The following is a 20,531-nucleotide window of genomic DNA, read 5'->3' as shown; positions in this document are numbered from 1 at the left end:
AATTTCCAAAGCATTTTTGTGTGGGTTTAGCAATCTGATTCCTGTCAAACCCGATGACTGTCATATTGACGCAAATACCAGACAATATTTAGAAAATTTGGGAAGGTATTTTGCCAAGCAAGAAAAAAAAAGCAAACAACTCTCTTTTAACATGCATTCCTATAGGAATCAGAAATACTGAAAAAAGGGGAAAAGCATACTGATGTGTTGACCATCTAACAAAAATCATACTGTACTGGTCCTTTTTTGGGATGTTTTTTGAAGTTTTCCACTGGCCGGAGGCTTTTGAAGGAAAGAAAAGACTCATCTTCTGGCTTGAATTAACTTAGTTAATGATTAACAGAACAGTGCAGCATGTGTGGTGCAATTTAATTAAATCAGACAAGGCATGATTTTAACAAGATTTTAGTTTCGCTTTGAAAGTTATTAAATAAACTGACACTGTTTGCTCTCTGAAAGTTATTGGGAGCATCCGGTTAGTTGGTAATCCCTGAGCATCTAGTGAAATAAAGCTGTTCCCAGAACACCTAAGGGCCATTACCAGGTATTAAAAATCATTGGTCGAGTCAGGCAGGTTAACTAATCTTTAACCTGCATGAGGCAGGGTCCTGGTCTGAGAATCCAACTTCATATTTTCAAGCTAAGTTCAGAGTTAACAAAGGCTCAAACTGAGTATTTCTAGTTGAGGTTTGTATTTTGAATACCTTGGAGATGGCATAAGATGTTGAATAGTCACTGCCTTTAGTGGAATTCATATGGCTTTTGCTAGCTGAGTTTATTGGGTTGTTTGTGAAGTGAGATCCCGACTAGGGATTGGATGTTGTTCACCAGTAAAACTCGGAGTATCATAAGATAGGAGCTTTTGGTCCAGGAAGGTCCCCATAAATTGGCCCAGCAGGAAATGCTCTTCTCCTTCCAGGGCTGTGTGCATATGCTCCTGTGCACTCATTTGTATAAACTCTTCCAGCAGAGGAGGATCAAATGTGAAGCCTGGACTGGGGTCACGGCTTCAGACTGAAGCAGGACAGTGGATGCTCTTGCTGTTACGTGGTGGCAACGAGGGTGAACAGACCCACACTTCACACTTCATGAGTTAACTGTTGTTTACTGGGCTGTCTGTTAAGGAGCTTTGGCTTAGGCCTCCACCTATGCCTGCTCAGCAGTAAAATCAAAGCATAACCTGTTTTGGCTAGAGATGCATCTATCATCTATGTTTGTGTCACACCTACCACTGTGTGGTTCTTTCTGCCTTTTGTGGCTAAGCTTGAAGTGAATAGTGATGTTTGGAGCATGCCTGCTAAATATATTAAAAATAACATTAATAATTTAATATAAAACCTCTTATTGAAATTAACTATTGCCAGAAGCAGTTGAGGCAAAGAGAACTTACATCTACATTATTGGCAGCTCATACAGCTTTCTGTTTTGTGGGCTCTGCAAGTATTACCCTACATGGCTGTGAGCAGAAGCCCTACAAGTCTGGGCTTTGACTGTTATTGTTTGCACTGATAAAGCTGAAATTTATTGATAACAGTTATAGCAAGCTACAGTTGAGGTATAAATGAGAGACTTTAAAATTTGTGAGCCAAAATAACAGTTTTCTTTTTGTTGCTGTGAGAATTGGCATATGTCCCTGAAATATGTAAAGCACAAAAGAATGAGTGCAGAAGTGTGTGGGGAAATGATGTCCTTCCTTCTTCTGCTCCTGCTCAGAGCAGGAGGGGACCAGAGGAGGGGACCTCCACTAGTGACAGTGCCAGGGCACAGGGAGACATGGTAAAGACAATCCTTGCAAATGCTTCTCCCTTATGGTTTCCTACATTTCAGTTGTTCAAATGACCAGAAGGTAGCTTTGTATCTGTGTGGTTATATTGTTTGGATCTTAACGTTTATCTGAAAGCAGTGAAAATACAATATACAACAAAAGCTGTGCTTTGGTGGAAATGGTCTATCACACACATGAAGTGTTATGCTGCCCTGTTTCTGGATTGTGCATTCCCCCATAGGTAACCGGTAGAGAATGCTATGTTTTTTTAATCACATTTCAATTTATTGTGTAAGTTCTCCTTGGAATATTTAACACTTGCCTTAGAGTTTGTTCTGTTTACTGCTACAGACATACACACACTCAGTAACTTTTCCACGTGAAAAGCAGGATAATATTACCTCAAGAACTGAGGACAGTCAGAGAAAATAAAATACTCTTTCCTGCAGAGGGCCAGACTCCTACCTGCACTATTCAAGGCCATCCTGTCCCAGCAAAGCAGGTATCAGATAGGACTGAATGTTGCATGGGCTCTACATGGGTCTTATCTGCAACTATATTTATTGCAAGTGTTTCCAGTTTCAGGCTTCAGGCTTTTGCATTTTGATGTGCAGGCCTGTGTTCCTAATCCTGCAGAACTTGCCTATGCAAATGGTTCTATCATCTGCTAAGGCATTTCCTACCTGATAATGTGTCAATGTGAGCATGCAAATCCTGTTTGTGTGTGACTCCATGATTTGCACATGCATATGCCCAAGCCTACATATTTCAATTTGAGTAGGTATTTTAATACATATACGCACAAACACAGCTGGGTATGTGTTACTCACAGGTCCCATTGAACATGCTAAAATTTTTGAGGCTGCTGCTGTTTGTAGGCATCAAGGTTGTTATAATTGTGGGTTACAGTTAAAGAACAAAGGGAGGAATACATATCATAACCATAGGGTGTATTCTTAGTATTGAACCTTGTAAGAGCATGGAAGATTTACCACTGTGAAATGGCAAAGTCTCCGTTACTTGAGATATTTACAACTGGACTTGAAAAATAAGTACTCGAGATTTTCTTCAAGACCTTATGCATGAGTTGCCTGGCTTCACCTACTGCACATGATTTAATACACAAAGTATTGTTCATCTGTGAAATGAATTCCCTGCTCACATACCAGTGTCCTAGAGTAAAATCTCACAGGGTGGTGAATGCAGATGCTTTTTGCCCTGTGAGATGCATCCACTGTGTTCCCTGCAGTGAACTGTGTTGGGGCATTTCAGAACAGACCTTAAAAATACCAAGAGTTTGTCTACTCCATGAGAACACGAAAGACACTGTGGCATCTTTCATTTTCCCAGGGACAGAACAGTTAAAAATATTCTTCAAACGAGGAGCAAATGTTAATGTCGTTAGAATGGATTTTCATAAAAAACAAGAGTTCTGTTCCTCTTGCAAAATGCCAGTAGCTTTGCAAAGTTCTTTACGAGTCTGCCTACTTATTTCACACTGGTGGCACAGAGGAGAGTGGTGCAGCATGGTCTCTGAAACCAATCAGATATAATTCTGTAAGTTACTTGCCTGCTCATTTTAAGACTGCCTCAATGTGGACTAAGCAAAGAGCTAAAGAAACATGAAGGTGTTTGAATAACAGGAGAACAGTGGGTAGCACAGCAAATTCTCTGTTGACAAACAGGTACAGAAAGGATTAGGCTTTCCATGGAAAGGCATGGTCTGGATGGTGCATGTGCCACTGTCAGGTCCTGAATTCACTATTGTCTCAAAAGAAAAAGGATTCACAGGCTATTTTGATCAGCTCACTGAAAATTCTGCCTTGCCTGCAGGAATGGTCAAAGTAAAAATAATAAACAAAATGTTAAGTGGCTCTCTGGATGACCTCTGGACATTCCTATTGTTAATACAAGTAGACGTTGGAACCTTCTACTAATAATTTACTTTTGGAAAGCTCTCACATCTCCTTCCTCCTCCTCATTTTGCTCCTTTTAATGTTGAAAAGCTAGGAAAGGCCCCAGGAGTTCCTTTTATTGCTGTAATAGATGGTCCTACACTAGAGCCATTTGACTTGACTTCATTGGCATGAATGACACCTCTCAGGTGCTTTAGTTTAGTGTTTGTTTACTCTAGTTTTTTTCTTTTTCTAGTGTCTTCCTTAGGGGTTTTGCTGTCCTCGATCTCTGAAGCATCAGAACATACAAGGAAAGCAGGTTTAGACTCCAGCCCCATTGATTTTCCATGCTTTAGATGCCCATATGAATTTCTGAAATTATCTAGAAGGTGATTTGCCTCTTCCTGCTCCATATGTAAGATCTCCACCTCAGGGCCACAATGTACTGAAAGCATCTGTCTCAGTTAAGTTACTGAAGTAAACAACAAACATTTGGCTTCCAAATAATAAGGGGATTATTAAGTGCAAGGATCTATAACTGACTCAGATCATCCTCCCACTTATTTTTAAAGGGGTTGCAAGCATGGCAAAATTTTGTCTGCGTCAGCTTCTTTCATGGGAACCATTTCTGTATTGCTGCAAACTTAGGGAGCTGCTGGATCCCCACCCAACCCAGTGTGAACACCTGGCATTGCATGGGGAAAAAGGGGAGGAGGGTAACCCAGGTTCTTATCAATAATTCCCTTGGGGTGGATTGGAGTGAAACGACACTGAATAATCAGTGTCTGAAAACATATATAGGTAGGGTTTATTTTAACAATTTTGTTTTAACAGGTATGTTAGCGTTTTGGGTGTTGTCATCTATATTATCTATCATAGGGATAACCCCCGGGGGGGGGAAATGCATAAGGGAGAGAAAGGAAAGACAAGATAAGGGTAAGGGAGAGTAAGGAAAAGAAAAGCTGAGAGGGGAAAGATGTCCATAGTCACCGCCCACGGGGTCCAGCGATGGAACTTGGGAGTTGCAGCTTCCATGTCTGTCAGTTGAAGTGGTGGCCTTGATCTGTTGGGGGTGAAGGGGGGAAGCCCCCACACTCAAAGAAGTTATGAGTTTCTATATCCATGGTTAGTGTCACAGGCCATGCCACGACCCTCCAACATCTCCTGGGTCTGTGCTGAGTTTCCATGAGGGGTCTGGCAAAAGGGTTTTTCCCGCCTTTCAAGATTGGTGGAGGGGGACGGGCTTTGATGGGCCATCAGAGGTATAATGCAAAAGTCCTGCAGAAGTATTCAAAAGTCCCTTGGCAATCCTAGAATGCATAAATCATTAACCATTTCAGTCTCTGACAGCACTCACCAGAGCACCCACTGGGTTAACCCAGGTCCACTTGGCAGCGTACTCATCGCCTGGGTGCAGTGGATTAACATCCACGTGTCCAGAGTTGCCTCTTCGATCTGGCAGCTTTGCAAGTGTGACAAATCATGGTTGTAGCAATTCCTGACAGGTTAAAAAATTAATTTGTGGGACACCAACTTGCAAAGCATTACGAGCAGTTGTTGACAAGGATGCCTGTCCCATATAACACTACAGACAGCTGGGCAGAGGAGGCTGATACTGTTTGGAAGTGCAGTTTGCTCACCTTATTCATCTTGAGTTTCATTTGCTGGCAAAAATGGCAATGTCTTGAGGATAGACTTGCATGGACAGTGTTGCTTATTGGTCAATTAGTAGGTAAATGAAATCTATTCTCAGTAGTGCTGTAGAGGTATGGGCAAGAAGATGCAATTTGTTGTCTGAAGTCTTGAAATAAAAATAGGCTGACCGTGTGAATTGTTTCATCTGGAGTGAAGTTCTCCTCCAGACTTTTATAATTCAAAACAGTATTTGGAAGAGTGAAAAAGGAGAAATTGAGATTCTTATGATTGTCCTAAGGGGGATATTTTAAAATGGTTCTGGAGTCTACTACAAGTGAAAGAGGCTTCCCCTTTTCCTAATGACTCAACAAATAGGTCAGATTTGCCATCTAGAGCCATGTGTGACAGTGGGGGCAGATTTTCCAAAAATCTGGAACTGTTCTTTGTAGATGTAGAGTATAATGTTTTAGAGGATAGTCAACTTGTTTTTATTTTATTTCTGAGCGGAAACAGTTTTGTTGGTGAGCACTGCAATAATCTGACTACTCCAGGATATATTGAAAAGAGTGTAGAGCTCAATCAACTGGAAAAAAAGTTTCTGAGATGCAGTAATAAATAGAGACCTGTATTTTAAATCTGTAGGGTTGCTTTGGAGCCCAGTTCACAGTTCCATAAACATCAACTCTTATGTCTGACATCTGATTAAAATGTATGTTTTGGAAGAATATGATATGATCTCTGTTTAACTAATGCTCTTCCAGAGGGAAAAATTCTGATTCTGCTGCAGTGGTAGGAATGTCTTTTCCAGGAAGAGTAAATGTGACTCCCTTCTCACCAGCATTTTTTAAGACCCTATGCATTCACACTGCCTTATTTGTTCACTTTCCTTTGAGGTTAGAGAAAAAAACCTAGATATGGCCTGCCTAGGGCACCCTCATCTCATTTACAGATCTCTCTGCAATCACAGAAGTGGAATTCCTGTTTTACTTCCTTTGCAATCAGCACTATTGGCCTTTCCTTCCTCCAGACCAGGATTCCAGTGTAGTTTATACGCTAAAAGATGGGAGTTTTAATGTAGTTTAGAACAAAGGGCTGGGTCTGCAGAAGGTATACCTGAAGAAATAGCAACTTCTTGGGGTACTGCAGACCTGTTTCTCAGTGTGAAAAAAAACCCTGAGCTTATACATGCTTGCACAGGAGTCATTCAACTATCTGTAAAGCACAGAATTGTTACTTTTTCACAAAAATCTATCTTCTTGAAACTGTACAGAGAGTTTTCAGGAGGGGAAAAAATGCAGTTATTGACAGTAGGATTTAAGTAGAATGTAAATTAATATCAATGTCCTGAGAAAAGTGCAGCTTTTGAATTCTTAGAAGCTCTGAGGAAAAAAAAGTCAAGGTTGATGCTTCCTTGGACATCCAGCATCCTCCATGGCTTTGTGCAGAGGGCTGCCTGGGTGTTCACTCCAAGGTAAGAGTGCCACCTACTGAACCCACACATTCCTTCCCACAGACGGGCGAGCTTGCTTAGAGATTTCCCTTTGGAGCACTAATCCATCCACACCCACTCTTGCAATTTATGAGGTTAAACAAGATCAGAGACTGGAGTGGAATGGCTGCAGGACTGCACAGTAAGTGGTTTCAGTTTGCTCCCATTTGTGGACTTAAAGAGATATGGGAGCCAAGCATGTGAAATCATGGTAACTGATGGTGTCTCCAGTTAACTCACTGTTTGCATTTCTATTTTCTACTTCATTCACTGGATTAGATGGAAGAACATTGAGGTTAGGTTGGGTTTAACTCCAGCCCTGTTTTTAATCCTTTTGTTAAACACAAAATGGTTTTACCTTGACTGCAGCTGAGCTTGAAGGTGCTTCCCACCTCCTTGGATTTGTTCTTGTTTGGCAGTCACCTTCAGTCTTTTGATCTATCTGATCCAGTTGACCTTTCACAGGTTAGATTGGATGCAAAATGCTTAGGCAATGATTTACTATCAAGTTGCCTGGACCATTATTTTATATCTGGGTACTCTTGGCAGGCTGGAATGTGACTTTCCTAGGAGCAAACACTTTTGAAGGCACCTCTGTGCAGTGCTGAGGCTACTCGGTGCTCAGACAAGCTGGCTAAGCAGAGGCACTTCTTGTAAGAGCTGAACAGGAAGCAAGCATTTGTCATTCAACTTGAGCAGCTGAGAAATATGCAGGAATTTCTGTAACTGGGGGGCCCAGGCATAGAAAAGAGGATCTATTAGAGAGAATACAGTAAAAAAAAAAAATAAAAAAATCATATGATCACAGAGCAGAGGAGGGCGAAGGGAGGGGAGGAGGATACAAGATAGATAATGAGCTTGACAATACACAAATACAGAGTGTCATTCACGGGAGCGTCAGGACCGGCTGAATGGTTAGCCTGTGGGGTGGAAAGAGCATCCAGTGAGTCTCACATGCCTGAAAGGATAATGGCATTTTTATTATCTCATTCCACACCCTGATCATCCGTCCATTTGCTCGCTGGAGCTGCCAGCAGCTTGCACTGATTCATAGGCTGCAGACATGATCAGCAGATCATACTGCAGGCAGAACTCATCAAGCCTTTCCAAGTGAGTCGCCAATTTATTATGATATCTGTATGGGTTTAGCCTTTTGCTGTTGTGCAGGAAGTGCTGGATGGTGACAGTGGGTAAGGGAAACAGAATGGTGGAACAAGTTGGGAAGCTGGTTTAACGGGGGAATAAGCACTGGATGCAGATTGGGTTCTTTTTCTTCTTTTTATTTGTCATATCGTGCTCTGTCTTCTAAAGGAAAATTCTTTGTATTTATGCATTTCCCTTCCCTGAATTGCAGAATTTAAATTGCTTTGTTCAGTGGTAGAAGAATATGATGGAAAGACTGGTTGCTGATTGGAGTTCTGTTAGTGGGAAATTTGCAGAAGTTTCATAGTTTGTGTAGAAGCTTTTGCATAACTCGGATTGCTTAATTCACCGAGTAAATAGAGTCCTCATGGTACATTCATCCCTGAATGTGGGAGGGAAGCCAGAGAAGAAAATCAATTAGCCTGTGTAATATTGTCAACAAAATAATCTGCTTTATTTGTGTCCTGTATTGTTTTGTTTGTCTGCTTTAGGTGTTGAGGGGTGGGAAACCGGACACTACTATGTTTCCAAAATGCAGTGATTTATATCAGGGTTTGGTTTAAAGGTTGGGAGAGGTTTTGAAAAGCAACTGGGCTTTCTGGATGCCTGTTTTTCAGAGTTTCCAGCGTGAAACCCTGTGCTCTTAGAGGGAAGGGGAGCTTGGGGATTTCTGAAACTTAGCCCTTCCAAGAAGAATCTGAAATTCTTCATTGTGATTTCAGAAATTGGACAATAAATAATAATTTAATTAAGAGTGTGCCAAGTGGATTTTGTGTGTACGTGTGTGTGTGTGTGTGTGTTGTTCTGTGGTGAAATACAGCCACAAGCCACAACAGCCCTCCTTTATTGCTGTACCGGAATGGGGAGCAGCCGTGGCAAAGCACAAATTTCTCTGCAACCAGTGTAAGGGGAAAGCAAGGGAGGGAAAGGGTGAACTAGGTGAGATCTGGACACTGTAGTGATGATATAAGTGGTGAAAACCATGGCTCTTGATAACTCCTTAGGGAGTTATATGAAGTGAGTTCACTGCAATCAGTAAAATTATATGTGAGTGAAAACAATCCTATTCTCTTGAAATGTAATTAGCTACTATACTGTTGGTTTCCTGTATCTTGGGAGATCTGGGTGCTATTGCAGCTTCTAGCAAGAGCAGACACACCTCGACAACCAGACATGGGTTTTCTTCTGTCCAGAATCCCAGTAGCATGCTTGGAGAAGGAAAGCAAAGCTCTCTTTGGTGGGGAATCTGAAGAGAAATCAAATGGGTGGCCGAAACTTGGTAACCGTTTTGTTCTCTTTCGACAAGGATCTCCGTGATCTCAGGCCAAAAGAGGGAAGGCACCTTTAGCATTACCCACAAAGGCTTCTTCAAAGCATTGCTCAGAGAAATACATGATGAAATACTGCCCTTCCCAGGCTGAGGCATAACGTAATCGTTCCAAGTGCTCCTGTCTTCTCAGGAGATTGCAGTGGAAAAGGAGTATTAATATCCTTATAAGTTAACTCTCTGGAGACTCTCCAGGGAAAAAAGAGGAGGCTGCAATTGCATTATTTTGAATGAGGTACAGTGTGATTGTTAACTTCTTGCAAATGTCCTCTAATGACCCCTTTCCCTCAGGTCATTTGATCTGCATCGTTTAACAATATTTTCTATGTTTTCAGTGTACTTGTAGTATTTGTAGATAATTTTGTAATTGCTAAATAGCTGAATATAATCCTTTTAGAATTTGATACACTAGAAATTAAAGGCAGAAGTTCTCATCATAGCCAAGAAATCATTACGGTTGGCCTGAAAACATAAAATCTGTTTAATAGATGCATAGGGATTGACTTGGATTGGTTTGCTGGGCAATAAAGTGTTTACTGTGCAAGTTCCTAGGGAAAGCAGAAGTCATCTTTGCCAGCAGGTAGAATATTTTCTTCCAGTAAATTATAACTTCTGTTTAAACTTCACAGTTTGATTGTTGGAAGCTCGCTTTTTCACAATATTTTCTTCATATTGTAGGTTACATTTTCTATTTCTTGGCCAGATTTTCGAGACTGATAATCAGCTAGCTTTTTGAAGGGAAGAGAGGGGTTAGGGAGGACACTTCCCCACAGGCAGCAGTAGTGTTAGTGGCACTGTGTCATCTGGTTAATTCTGCTCCAAAAATTGAGGCCATTAATTTTCCCTTGAAGCCACCACTTTCCTTCTTTCTGGTCTTCTCTGTTGACCGTGTCCTTCATTTCTGTTCCACAGTGGGCCATGGCTTGAATCCTCAATTTCTGAAAGCCTTTTTACATTACTGAGGTAAAATAAGAAGGACATAATATAACCAAAGACCAGATGTTATCCTGTGGTGAGGCTGATTGCTTCTGTTTTAAAAGCTAAGAATCCCAGTCATGTTCTGGAAATGACTCTTCCTCAACAGTGGCAAGTCTACCATGGTCCAAGAAATAGGCACTTTTTTACAATGTCCTGTCTGTTTGTGAGCTGCAATGTTTATATCCAACAGTTGGAATGGTCATTTTGATGCAAATGTGCTTATGTGTGTGTGGGCCCACAGATTTATGTTGAACACTGTAGTAACAATGCTCCATCTATATGAGCATTCTTGATGTATTAGTTGTTGCCACCTGAATGAAATACATGTTGCTGGATTTAGGAACTTTCCTCCTAATGGATCAGCAGAAATTTACTGGAAGAAATGGAACATTTTTGAGTGGGACTGTATTTGGTGGAAGAAACATTAGACAGAGACAGACAAGATGTTTCTCAGGAAACATCTGAGATTTTGCAGCCTTCTTGCCTCAGTGAAAGATGCTTTTCTTTTTTCAGCACAACCAAAACACTGGGTCAGGAGCATAAAGCTGGAGTAATCTGTGTGGAGTTTTGGGCGTCCACCTAAGTCATGACTTTGAGAATCAAATGTCTAAGGTTTTGTCAGAGAACAAGAGACTCTGGGGAGTTTCATGAAAACTCAGAGCTGAATTTTTCCACCCTGTTTAAGCCAGGAACTTGAAGCTCTGTGGATCCCAATGCCTGAAATGAACTGTGAGAATTGTTTCTGATGAAAGGTAAATTTAGTAAAACCAAGAAAATTTAGGGGAGTTTTGGGCAGAACTGTTTCAGAGCAGTTCAGAGCAGAACTGGTAGCTTTGTCTAAATGAAAACAGTAGGAAATACTTTTGTTAATTAATTTTTTTTACACTTTCTTAACAAGAAATTACTGAGGTGCACCATTGAAATATTTTTTTAAATAAAATATTCTAATCTTTTGTAGAATATTTTGATTGAAATTGGCCTACATTTTAAAGAAAAAATTTAAAAGAAAAAAACCTTAAATGAAGGATTTGCTTTCTTGTTTCAGGCAGAAGTAAAATAAAACAGCCCTGAACATTTTCCATAGCACTCCACTCTGACAAGAGTTTTTGCTTCTGCTTCAACAAAACTAGAGAATTCGTTGTTAGAGCAGATCTTAAATTCAGATAGCTCCTCCACAGCCTCACTGTTGGCATAGGTGTTCAACTAGTGTCAGATAGGGGTGATAGAACTTCATTCTGCTTCTTCATATCCCCATCTTTCCCTCTCTTGACTAACCTCCACCCTGTTCCCAATTCCAAGTAAAACAAGAAAAGTCAAAAAAAATAAGGGAAATTCTCAAATGCCGTCTTGGTTTTTCTGTCCATACATAAAGCAGATGCACTAAACTACATAATCAAATGTTTAAAAATTCAACCAAGAAAAACACTTCCCTCAGTTGTTGAAATAATTGAAATATGGAGACTTTACTCACTGTAAATTTTCTTTCCTTCCGTATTTTATTTTATAAAAGAAAACATTAAAAAAACTAAGCTTGCTTTGCACTATTTTCATGTACTGACATTTGATTTATATTTTGAGATGTGTAAGCTCTTAAGTGTAGCAAAACAACTTCAGCAAACTGAATTCTCCTTGACTTCAGTAAGGCAGTTTACATTTATAAGTAGCTGCCAAGTTTATAATTATATATCTCTGTAATGTTGGCCTTCGTACATTTATCCATTCCAATTTTAATTCTCCGTTTCATAAAATCTATGATCAAATTTTGGAGCCCAAACTAAGCTGATGTCGTCCCTTTTAATTTAGGACTCAGCCCTTTTATTCTCCTTCTCTGCTTTGCTTTTATTAGTTGCTTTCTTTTTGTGCTGATGTGCAGCACATATTGTTAAAGCCACTTATTAGAGCCAGAATTTTACAGCATGGAAACTGTCCTAATAAGGGGAAAAAAAATAGCCTTTTATTGGTGAGGTAAGAGAAGCCAGGCAGTGGATAATTTTTCTGCTGATTGAGAAGGATAAGGTGTGGTTTGGCAGACATCACATTGGTTTGGCATTTGATGACATGTTTCCTCTTTTCTGCAGTTCAAATCCTTTGCAGAGTTGTCAGTCAGGGAAGGCTTCCCCCATGCTCCCCTTTGCCTCTCCCTGCCCTCTTCCTTTGCTTTTTCACAAGTGTTCAGCATTGCTGTGAAATCTCACTCTGACTCTCAAAACTGGATGTGGTAATGAGACATTTTTGCAAGTTTAACAGTGCCATACTGTAGCTACCTTTTTGGGGAACAGCAAGCACATTGGACTACAGTTTTCCATGAGCATTGTTCTACATGTAAAGTGTCAGAAAAATTGCACTTTAGTCCAAGGCATTGCAATGCAATTTGTCTTTTCTCGAAAACCCATTATTGAAGCTAAATTCTATCAACGGGGTTTAGTTGATGCTTTAAATCTGGGTGTTTGTGTTTTTTTTTTTAATCTGTTTTTCTTTCCAATTGCTTTGAATGCATGTATTGAATTCCAGAGATGAGCAGCACATCCCAGGCTTAAGTACAGGCTTCAGATCTGAAGTCAATGTAGTTCTATGGCTTTTAAAATGAGTTATGATGAGCAAAGTTTCAAGTGAGGGCAGAAGCTGGTATTTCAGTTTTTTCATTCCTGGTCTCTGTCTCTTGGTAACTGAAATACAAAGCCAAGTATTGGCTCTACTTAAATTCACTTTGTGCTGCACCAGGAGACCAAAAGTGATGTGCAGTGGCTGCTCCCTTCCTACCCCGTGCTCTGGTGTATTTCTTTGATTGTAAGAGGAATAGTGGTTAACCTGGTCACTAAATACCCAGTTTTCTCTGTTTGCTTATTTTCTTCTGAGTATTGTAAGTTTGCTTGTGTCGTTTGTAAAGCAGTTTTTTCCTTTCCCCCCCACCACAGTAGTTCCAGAGTACATATCCTATCATTGTTGAGGTTAGCTTACTGTAGGGAAAGGATATGAAAGACAAGTGGATGATGATAATAAAACAGAAAAGAAAAATAAACAGCATTAGTTGTTGGATGTACCAGTTCACATTAAACAAAACATACAGATGCACCATTAGGAATGGGCTACTCCCAAAATCTTACTGCATAACCAGGGTTTTTTTGCTTGATGCCTGTTTGTATTGAGACTCTTCTTCCTCAAAGTTAGAATTTCTCTTGAAGATCAGGGACTTGGCTAACTTTGTTGTCCTCTTTTTTTAATTTCCATCCAGCACTTTTTCATATACCTTGACTAAGCAACTGTGAGAAATATTCACATGACAAAAATTTCCTATGAGCAAGACTGACTCCAGCAGAACCTGGCATACCAACTGGAGAGGATTAACTCTGTGCAAGAAAATTTAACTCTGACTCTTTTTCAGGTTGCTTTCAATCTACTTTTTACTTCTGTTTAGGAGGATCTGGTCCTGCTGGTTCTCAAGCTAAATGTTGCTGCATTAGTGAACAAAAAGAAAAGATGGTTCTTGTTCCAGACTGCTTAAAACCTTATTGAGAAAATATCTCCTAACTGGTGTACCATGCACTTCAAAAATTTGAGAAAGCAGGAAGCAGTCCGTGTGCACTTGTTTTCCTTCCCACGATTCTCTAAGAAATGTGGAGGCCTGTCCTAGAGGTGTGTCCTTGAGACCAATGCACTTGTTGCTATAGGATGTAAGATTTGGGATTCTGTTTTGTTTGTCACAGCCAAATTGCCCACAGGTTTTTTTTAACCATAAAATATGTTACATGTTTCTGATCAGGAGGTTTTTGGCTTGCCGAATTCTGTCTGCAATATGTTCAGCACTGGAGTTGCTTCAATGTAATTGCAGAAGTACCTTCTAGCACTGTAACTGTTGCTGTCCTGTCACATTCCTTACTACAGGTTTTTGTTGTTTGCGGGTTTTTATTGGGTTGTTTGCTTTTTTGTTTGGTGGTGGTTTTTTCTTTTTTGTTGGTTTTTTTTTGTTGTTTGTTTGTTTTTAAGTGGAGTTTGTAACTGAGCAATTGGGTCATGACATGAGCGAGCCTCACAAGCTCAATACACTGTAGGTTTCAGCATCCACAAATTATGTGTACCATCATCACACACTGACATGGTCATGGTAGAACCTTTCTAGTCTCTTTGTTCATTTTCAGGTTGTTCCTGGTCCAGCTTCTGTGAGCTACAGCAGCATTCCCCATTACCATGTGTTTTCTTTACTCTTTCTGTTATTTTTCCCTTTCAGTTCTCCCTCGATAGCACCTTACATGACTATTTTGCAAAGTCCAGATGAAATGTGTTCCAACCATTCTGTATTCTCTTGCATACTTTAAAAGAAGCACCCCATTTGTGTGTGTTTCATGTTACACTCATCTTTCCTCTGTGAAGCATGAGATTTTTAGGATTGCACTTCTCCCACAAGAGGGAAATCACTGGCATGTACTCTGGGTGTTGTGCATCTTGGCCTTAGTCATCTGCCTCCTCCTGGAGCTGGAGGATCATCATAGACATCATGTCAGCAGTTTTCTTTCACAGGATTTCCAAAAGCCCCAAAGCCTAATTAGCAGAGGCCACAGCTGTTTCCAAAAGCAGCTAAACTTTTACTTCAGTTAGAAAGATTCAGCCTGAGGACTAATTTTCTTCTAGTTCCTCTGTTAAATTTGCCATAAAGGCAAAGCAGTTCTCTGGAAACGTAGCTTTTACTCAAGTCTTACCAACCTGTTAAAAAACTCTCTTAACACTGTAGCAATGCTATTTCAGGATTCCCACCAGTCCTTATCCATATGGCTGTGAAAGTTTCCCACTTGCAACACGTTCATTAGCAATAATTTGCAGCCCATCCAGTTAAGAAGAAATATTCCTGCCTTGTGCATATCTGAGAGCTGCATTTGGTCCTTTGTCATTTTGAGATAGCCCTGGGGTTAATTCCTTACTTGATTTCCTGGATTCTTCTCTCTCTTTCAAACTTATTCAACACTCTCTGAAGTGATTTGGTAGGAGACAGTGTGTCCCATCCAGTCCTATGTTTATTGCCCCTAAACTTAGGAAGGTGAATGCTTTAAACTTATGAAAAGATGTTTGTTTCTGCTACATTCTATGTGTGCTATTTGTTTCTTGTGGTGTTCTGCCTTGGCAGTCATGCCAGTGTATTTTCTTTCCCTCAGAAGGACATGGTTATCCTTTTCACAAGATTCTAGCAAGCAGAGATTTTGCTGTTTAGGGCCTTGGCCCTGGTTTTTTGGTCCCTTCTAGCACTTTTCAAGATGCATGACATCATTTCAGTGAGAACCTGAGTCCTGCAAAGGCTGGTAGTATTGCAAGGGTAGGCAATAGGGAGGTTTAAGCTTGGGAGAACTTAAGGCACAGGGCTCACAGGTGTGGAGGAAGAAGATAAAGACAGCCATTAAAATGCCATTGGGTGAAGAGTGATGGGGGCTGCCTGGAACACAAGAAGAAATTGGAGAAGGCACTGGAAGAGGTTCTGGGGAGCTGAAATAGAGGAGAAAACCATTTAAAAGTTTCCTGTGTAATGTCACAAAGCAGGTAGTGGGGCCTTAGCTGGAGCTTCTCAAATATTTGTTAAATTTGTGGTAGTATTTTGAGCAAACTTGGGACAAATGTACAGAAAAAACTGTTTGTATATGCTTATAGCTATGCACTAACACTGACAGTCTGTCTCATACTCACCTTGAGCTGGCAGAAGCACATGTAAGTAGATCCAAGAGCACCTCATTGGCAGAGGATTGCTAATGTTTCAGTTATTCCTGCCTTTGTTACACCAGTTGGTCTTACAACACTGTATTGGTGTAGGTAATGCTGGTTGTGCTGGCCATCCAGAAATGCATGATTGTTTTCACTGACCATTTCTGTGTGTTAGTCAGATGAGCGCTGGAGCACAAGGGATTTTGAGCATCTCATGCACCTGTAGCACAAGAGGGGCTAAATGAAGTCTTCTAAATCCCTTATTTAGCAACTTTCAGCATGTTAGCTTGCATTAAGAGCAGTCTTAACTTATTTTTGCAATATAGAATATTGCTGATCCCTTTTTTTACCTCTTAGCTGCTAAAGCTATCTTCTTCAGAGAGTTGATTACCATATTCTTGTTTACTCAGTAACCTCAATCAGCTGAATTTTGGTAACAGGTTGGACCACACTCTTTGTGAGCAGGAATTGAAATTGTCTTATGTTTGTCCTAATTCTTTATTGTGCCAAATATTCTTCAATTTACATTGCCAAATCCTTGCTTTCCAAACGTTGCATTTTCACAAAATATCAAATCTATATTAGATGTAGATATATCTACATCCATTATCTATATTGGATGTAGATTTGCTACCCAGTGCCTGCTTTTTGACCCCTCCCAGTACCTTTCAGAATGCATAACTTAAATTCAGTGAGAACTTTCATAAAAGACTATATTGAATTGCTTCTCCCTCACAATGGGCTTGGTGTGTGTATATGAATAGTTGATATGGATTGCTGGGAAGAGGATACTTGGATGAACAGTAGCATGTTTCCATCAAGTCTGTTCTGTGGTGGTGTTGTTTGCTGTGCAAATGTCTTGTTTTAGCAGTCTCAGTGACTCTCTAAAATGTTGTCTTGCGGTCCAGGTGAGACAGGAAAAGTTTTGACTTTGAATCAAGATGAAGTCTTGCAAGAGCCAGTGTTGGAAGGGTTGGATGATGTTCATGTCAGTCCTATCTGCACTGTGGAACTGAGGAGGGTGCAGTGAGAGCTGTGCTGCACAGAAACCTTCCCATGTGATCACTCCTACAGTTTCTGTAGGACTGAAACTTCTCTGGTGCAGAGCTGGTGTTTTCTCACTCAATCACCTTTTGGGAGTGCTACCTCACCAAGCTGGCTTTCTGCACCTGTTGAAGCTGGAGAAGCAGATGGGTTTGACAGCAAGCTAACTCCTTGTTTCCCAGTGGTAGAGTTAGGACCCTGCACCACATTTCCCATATTTTCAGGCATTTAAGTGTATCTGAGTTCACAGCCCAGTGCCTCAAAAGGTGCCAGGCTGTGCTGAGCCATGCTGACCCCTGTGTAAAGCCCAAGGTGCTTTTGCAGTGGCACAGCCAGCCAGATCCCCTGGGCTAAACTTGCTTTTCACCCTCACTTTTCACCCATTTCCCAGCAGGCACACCTCTTTTTTTTTAAAATATAAACTACTGGTTTGGTAATATCAAGCAACAGAAGGCATTATGTAGAGGAGAGGCAGGCTATCACTTGCTCAGAGAGAGCTCAGAGGAGCATGTCTCTTTGTTCAGTATGATAGCAAAAAGACATCCCAGGATAATCAATTCTGCCAGTGGCTTTCACGTGCTTTCAAGTGCAGTGATGGGAGTCAGCACAGTGTAGCCATTAGAGATGGGAGTGAGTGGAAGGAGTCCATGTACCTATATATCCCTTTGGAAGTTACTGGAAGAGCTTCTGGTAGCTTCAACAGGTTTTGGAACAGGTTTGAAGTCGTGCAGCCAAAATGCAGTAGTGCAACCTTATCTGCATGGTTTAGGCTAAAAGCAGTATATTTGTCTATGTTCTGGTTTTGCATTCCATAAAGTGGCATTATAGTGGTAACAATACCCACCACAGGGGAGTCAGAAAGGGTTGCAAGGATTACTTAACATTTGTAAAACACGTTGAGATATTTCGAGGGAAAGAATTTAGCCAGTGCCAAGAACTAATGTGACAATGAGTGGAAAATGTCTGTTGTTCTGCATTCTCTTCTGTAATGTAGCATATGATACTGGAAGCCCTGGCTTAAACATGTTTACCATTCGATTACCTTTTCTGTGAAAATGTCAGCTGAATCTTTTGGAAGGCTTTGCTTCTCGGTGATGGAAACTTGTCAGCAGTTGTCTCCTCTCACATTTGGAATTAGACTCTTTTTGCCTGCACGTGTGGTCTGTTTCCATCAACTGTACTGCTTTCTTATCACAGCAGCTCTTTGCTATCCTCCCCACTTTGGTGCCCACCTGTATAAAACATTTTGCAACAGCTATTACAGACTGGTTTCCTGCTTGGAGCTGCTATTCCAGAATGAAATTGGAATTAACAATGAGCCAAAAGGTGGGAAGTACTGAACTGGTTTTTTTTTGGAGGGGACTTTTGGGTACAGGATTATTTTTTAGTTGTTTCTGTGTTCTTTTGTTGTTCTGCCCATACACATATATCCTTTAATAAAGGGCTGTTATTTTTTCCTTTCTCCATACTTCCTCAATTGGAGCCTCTTAATTTCGGATTTACAATTGCTTGGAGGGAGGAGCTTGGTCTTCCTCATAACTCATCCTCCTTAGCAAAACACTTCAGTCTCATTAAACTGAGACAAAACCACGCTGAATATTGCAGAAAAGCCCCTCACCCCTCCACTGTATCTCCACAGGGCAATTTCTCTGTGTTGGATGCCTTATGCCTCCAACAGCTGCCTCTATCCCATTGGAAGTCCCCAGAGTGGGGGCACTCCTAGGGCAAGCAAATTGTTATTTTCTTCTCTTTCCTAGTTTTTGTCTGAGTATTTTCTGTGAATAACTTATAACTTGTAGACAATTTGTTAGTGAATCTTTGAAATGGAAGAGTTAGTTTGTTGGATGCCAGAGTTCTGTGAAAAGGTTTGTTTTTTCCTGCTCTTTAAAGAACAGTGGCCTTTAGGTTTGTGTTTGCAGTGTGATTAATCAGCTCTCATGAGCTCAGTCAGCTTTCCACAGACTATTTCCAATACTGAGTTTGGTAGGTTCTTACAACTTCTCTGGAGCAAGAATCACAGTGAAGCAATAGGAGAGGAGCAAGCACATCTAAGGGAAAACTAACTGAAAGGATAAAGCTGGGGCATTTTATTGTGTTTATGTGGGTGTGGTTACAATGGCTGCATTTCAAACTTCCAGCTGTTTAATTTGCACAGTGCTATTATACCATGTTTACAAATTGTTGTAACACTAGTGTGCTGTTCAAAGTGCTGTACTCAGCCTTGCATATCTGTATGGACTTGTTTTATGGAAGGGTTTTTTACCTTTCATGAAGGTGAAAGACACATCAGGATTAGTTTTTGGAGGGATGCATGGATTAGGGATGCCCCTAATCCTGCTAGCAAATCACAGGATCTGCACTCCTAATTCCTCTGCTGTCTCACTGAAGATATCTCCTAATCACCTTGGCTGTTGACAGCAGGTTTCTTAAACACCTGAGAAAGAGACAGATGCTTGTCCATGTTAAAAGTGAACAGCCATGAATTTCCCTTGAAACAAAATCTGCATTTGCACCTGCACAGCATCCATGAGTTGTATGCATGGGGAATCAGTATCAGAAAACTTTGAGACATCTGATTTTCATTAATATTTTCCCCCACTCACCATATATTGTAGCACTGAATGTATTGGCGGTGTCATATCCCTTGTCAAGTGGTTTATTTCATTTAGCACAAGGGTTCACAGTGCACTGTTTTGATCCATGTTCTGCTCTAACGTCTCATCTCTTTCCTGTTTGTGGCATTTATTTCAGTGTTTAGCCTCCTGTAGTATGTTAAGGCTATGTCCTCCTAGTGCATATTTTGTGTTGGGAAGAGTGGATAAAAAAAGATTATTCCATGATTATCTGAATGATTATCTGGTAAAATTATTTTTACAGACTCTCTGTGTGCAAATGCACACCTTGAATTTTGTTCATCTGCACAGTCTTTCCTGTATTTCTGAAAGCTTCAACAGACATCCTCAGGGATCTTTCTGGCTCTAAGCAATAGTAATTTTGTTACAATATCTAATCCCCGGGGAAAAGACAGAGAAGTTTTGATGCTTCACAGAGGCCAGGCTAATGCTAACACCTATACCTTCGATGAATCAAGCAATAAAAAATAGCAGGTTCTGACTGTCTGTGGGTGTTTTAGATCACAGAACACTTCAGGAAGGGCCGAAGTTACTGAGTGATGTGTAATCTGGGTAATCACAACCTGCTATCTTGCACTTTCCATTCTGTCAGTCACGGTGGGTTTTGGTTTTCCAGGCCCTGGACAACCATGTAAACCTGTCTGGATGTTGATGACAGAGCCACCTGCCCAGTCCTGGTGCTTTTGCTGTCCCTGCTATTCCCTGATAGATCCCTTTCCCTCTTCCCTGTCCTCTTAGTATTTCTCCATCAACCTTTCTGCATTCACCAGCTCATGCTCTGCAAGGGTGGAGGCTCCTCACCCATTGCTGCTGTCCGTGTCTCCTCTCTCTCAGTCCACAGCCCAGGGAGATGTCTTGTTTCAGACCCCTTCCTACAGCCCCAGTCTCTGATTCCTGCTTCCACATTCCTCCTTCCTGCCCCACTGTTTCCCTCTCCCAC

The 20,531-nt window shown here is 40.8% G+C and overlaps 1 protein-coding gene across 11 annotated transcripts in view; it reads left to right on the top strand.

Moving 5' to 3' along the window:
* The window catches only part of CALD1 (caldesmon 1), a 197,098-nt gene that overhangs the window by 134,589 nt on the left and 41,978 nt on the right, over window positions 1–20,531 (top strand). Inside the window, exon 1 of one of the 11 annotated variants that reach the window (XM_051784450.1) lies at window positions 7,615–7,894. The exons of the other annotated variants lie outside the window; for them this stretch is intronic. Coding sequence (XP_051640410.1) covers window positions 7,848–7,894 — 47 coding nt within the window. The 5' untranslated portion in view covers window positions 7,615–7,847. Of the gene's footprint in view, window positions 1–7,614; window positions 7,895–20,531 lie in introns of those variants that run through there. 11 annotated transcript variants of the gene reach the window in all.

The sequence above is a fragment of the Manacus candei genome, unplaced genomic scaffold, assembly GCF_025592945.1.
Source record: "Manacus candei isolate 608988 ecotype Guabito, Panama unplaced genomic scaffold, ASM2559294v1 h1tg000018l, whole genome shotgun sequence".
Classification (NCBI taxonomy): domain Eukaryota; kingdom Metazoa; phylum Chordata; class Aves; order Passeriformes; family Pipridae; genus Manacus; species Manacus candei.
Note: the sequence above shows the minus strand (reverse complement) of the source record. Positions and strands in the feature narration are given on the sequence as shown.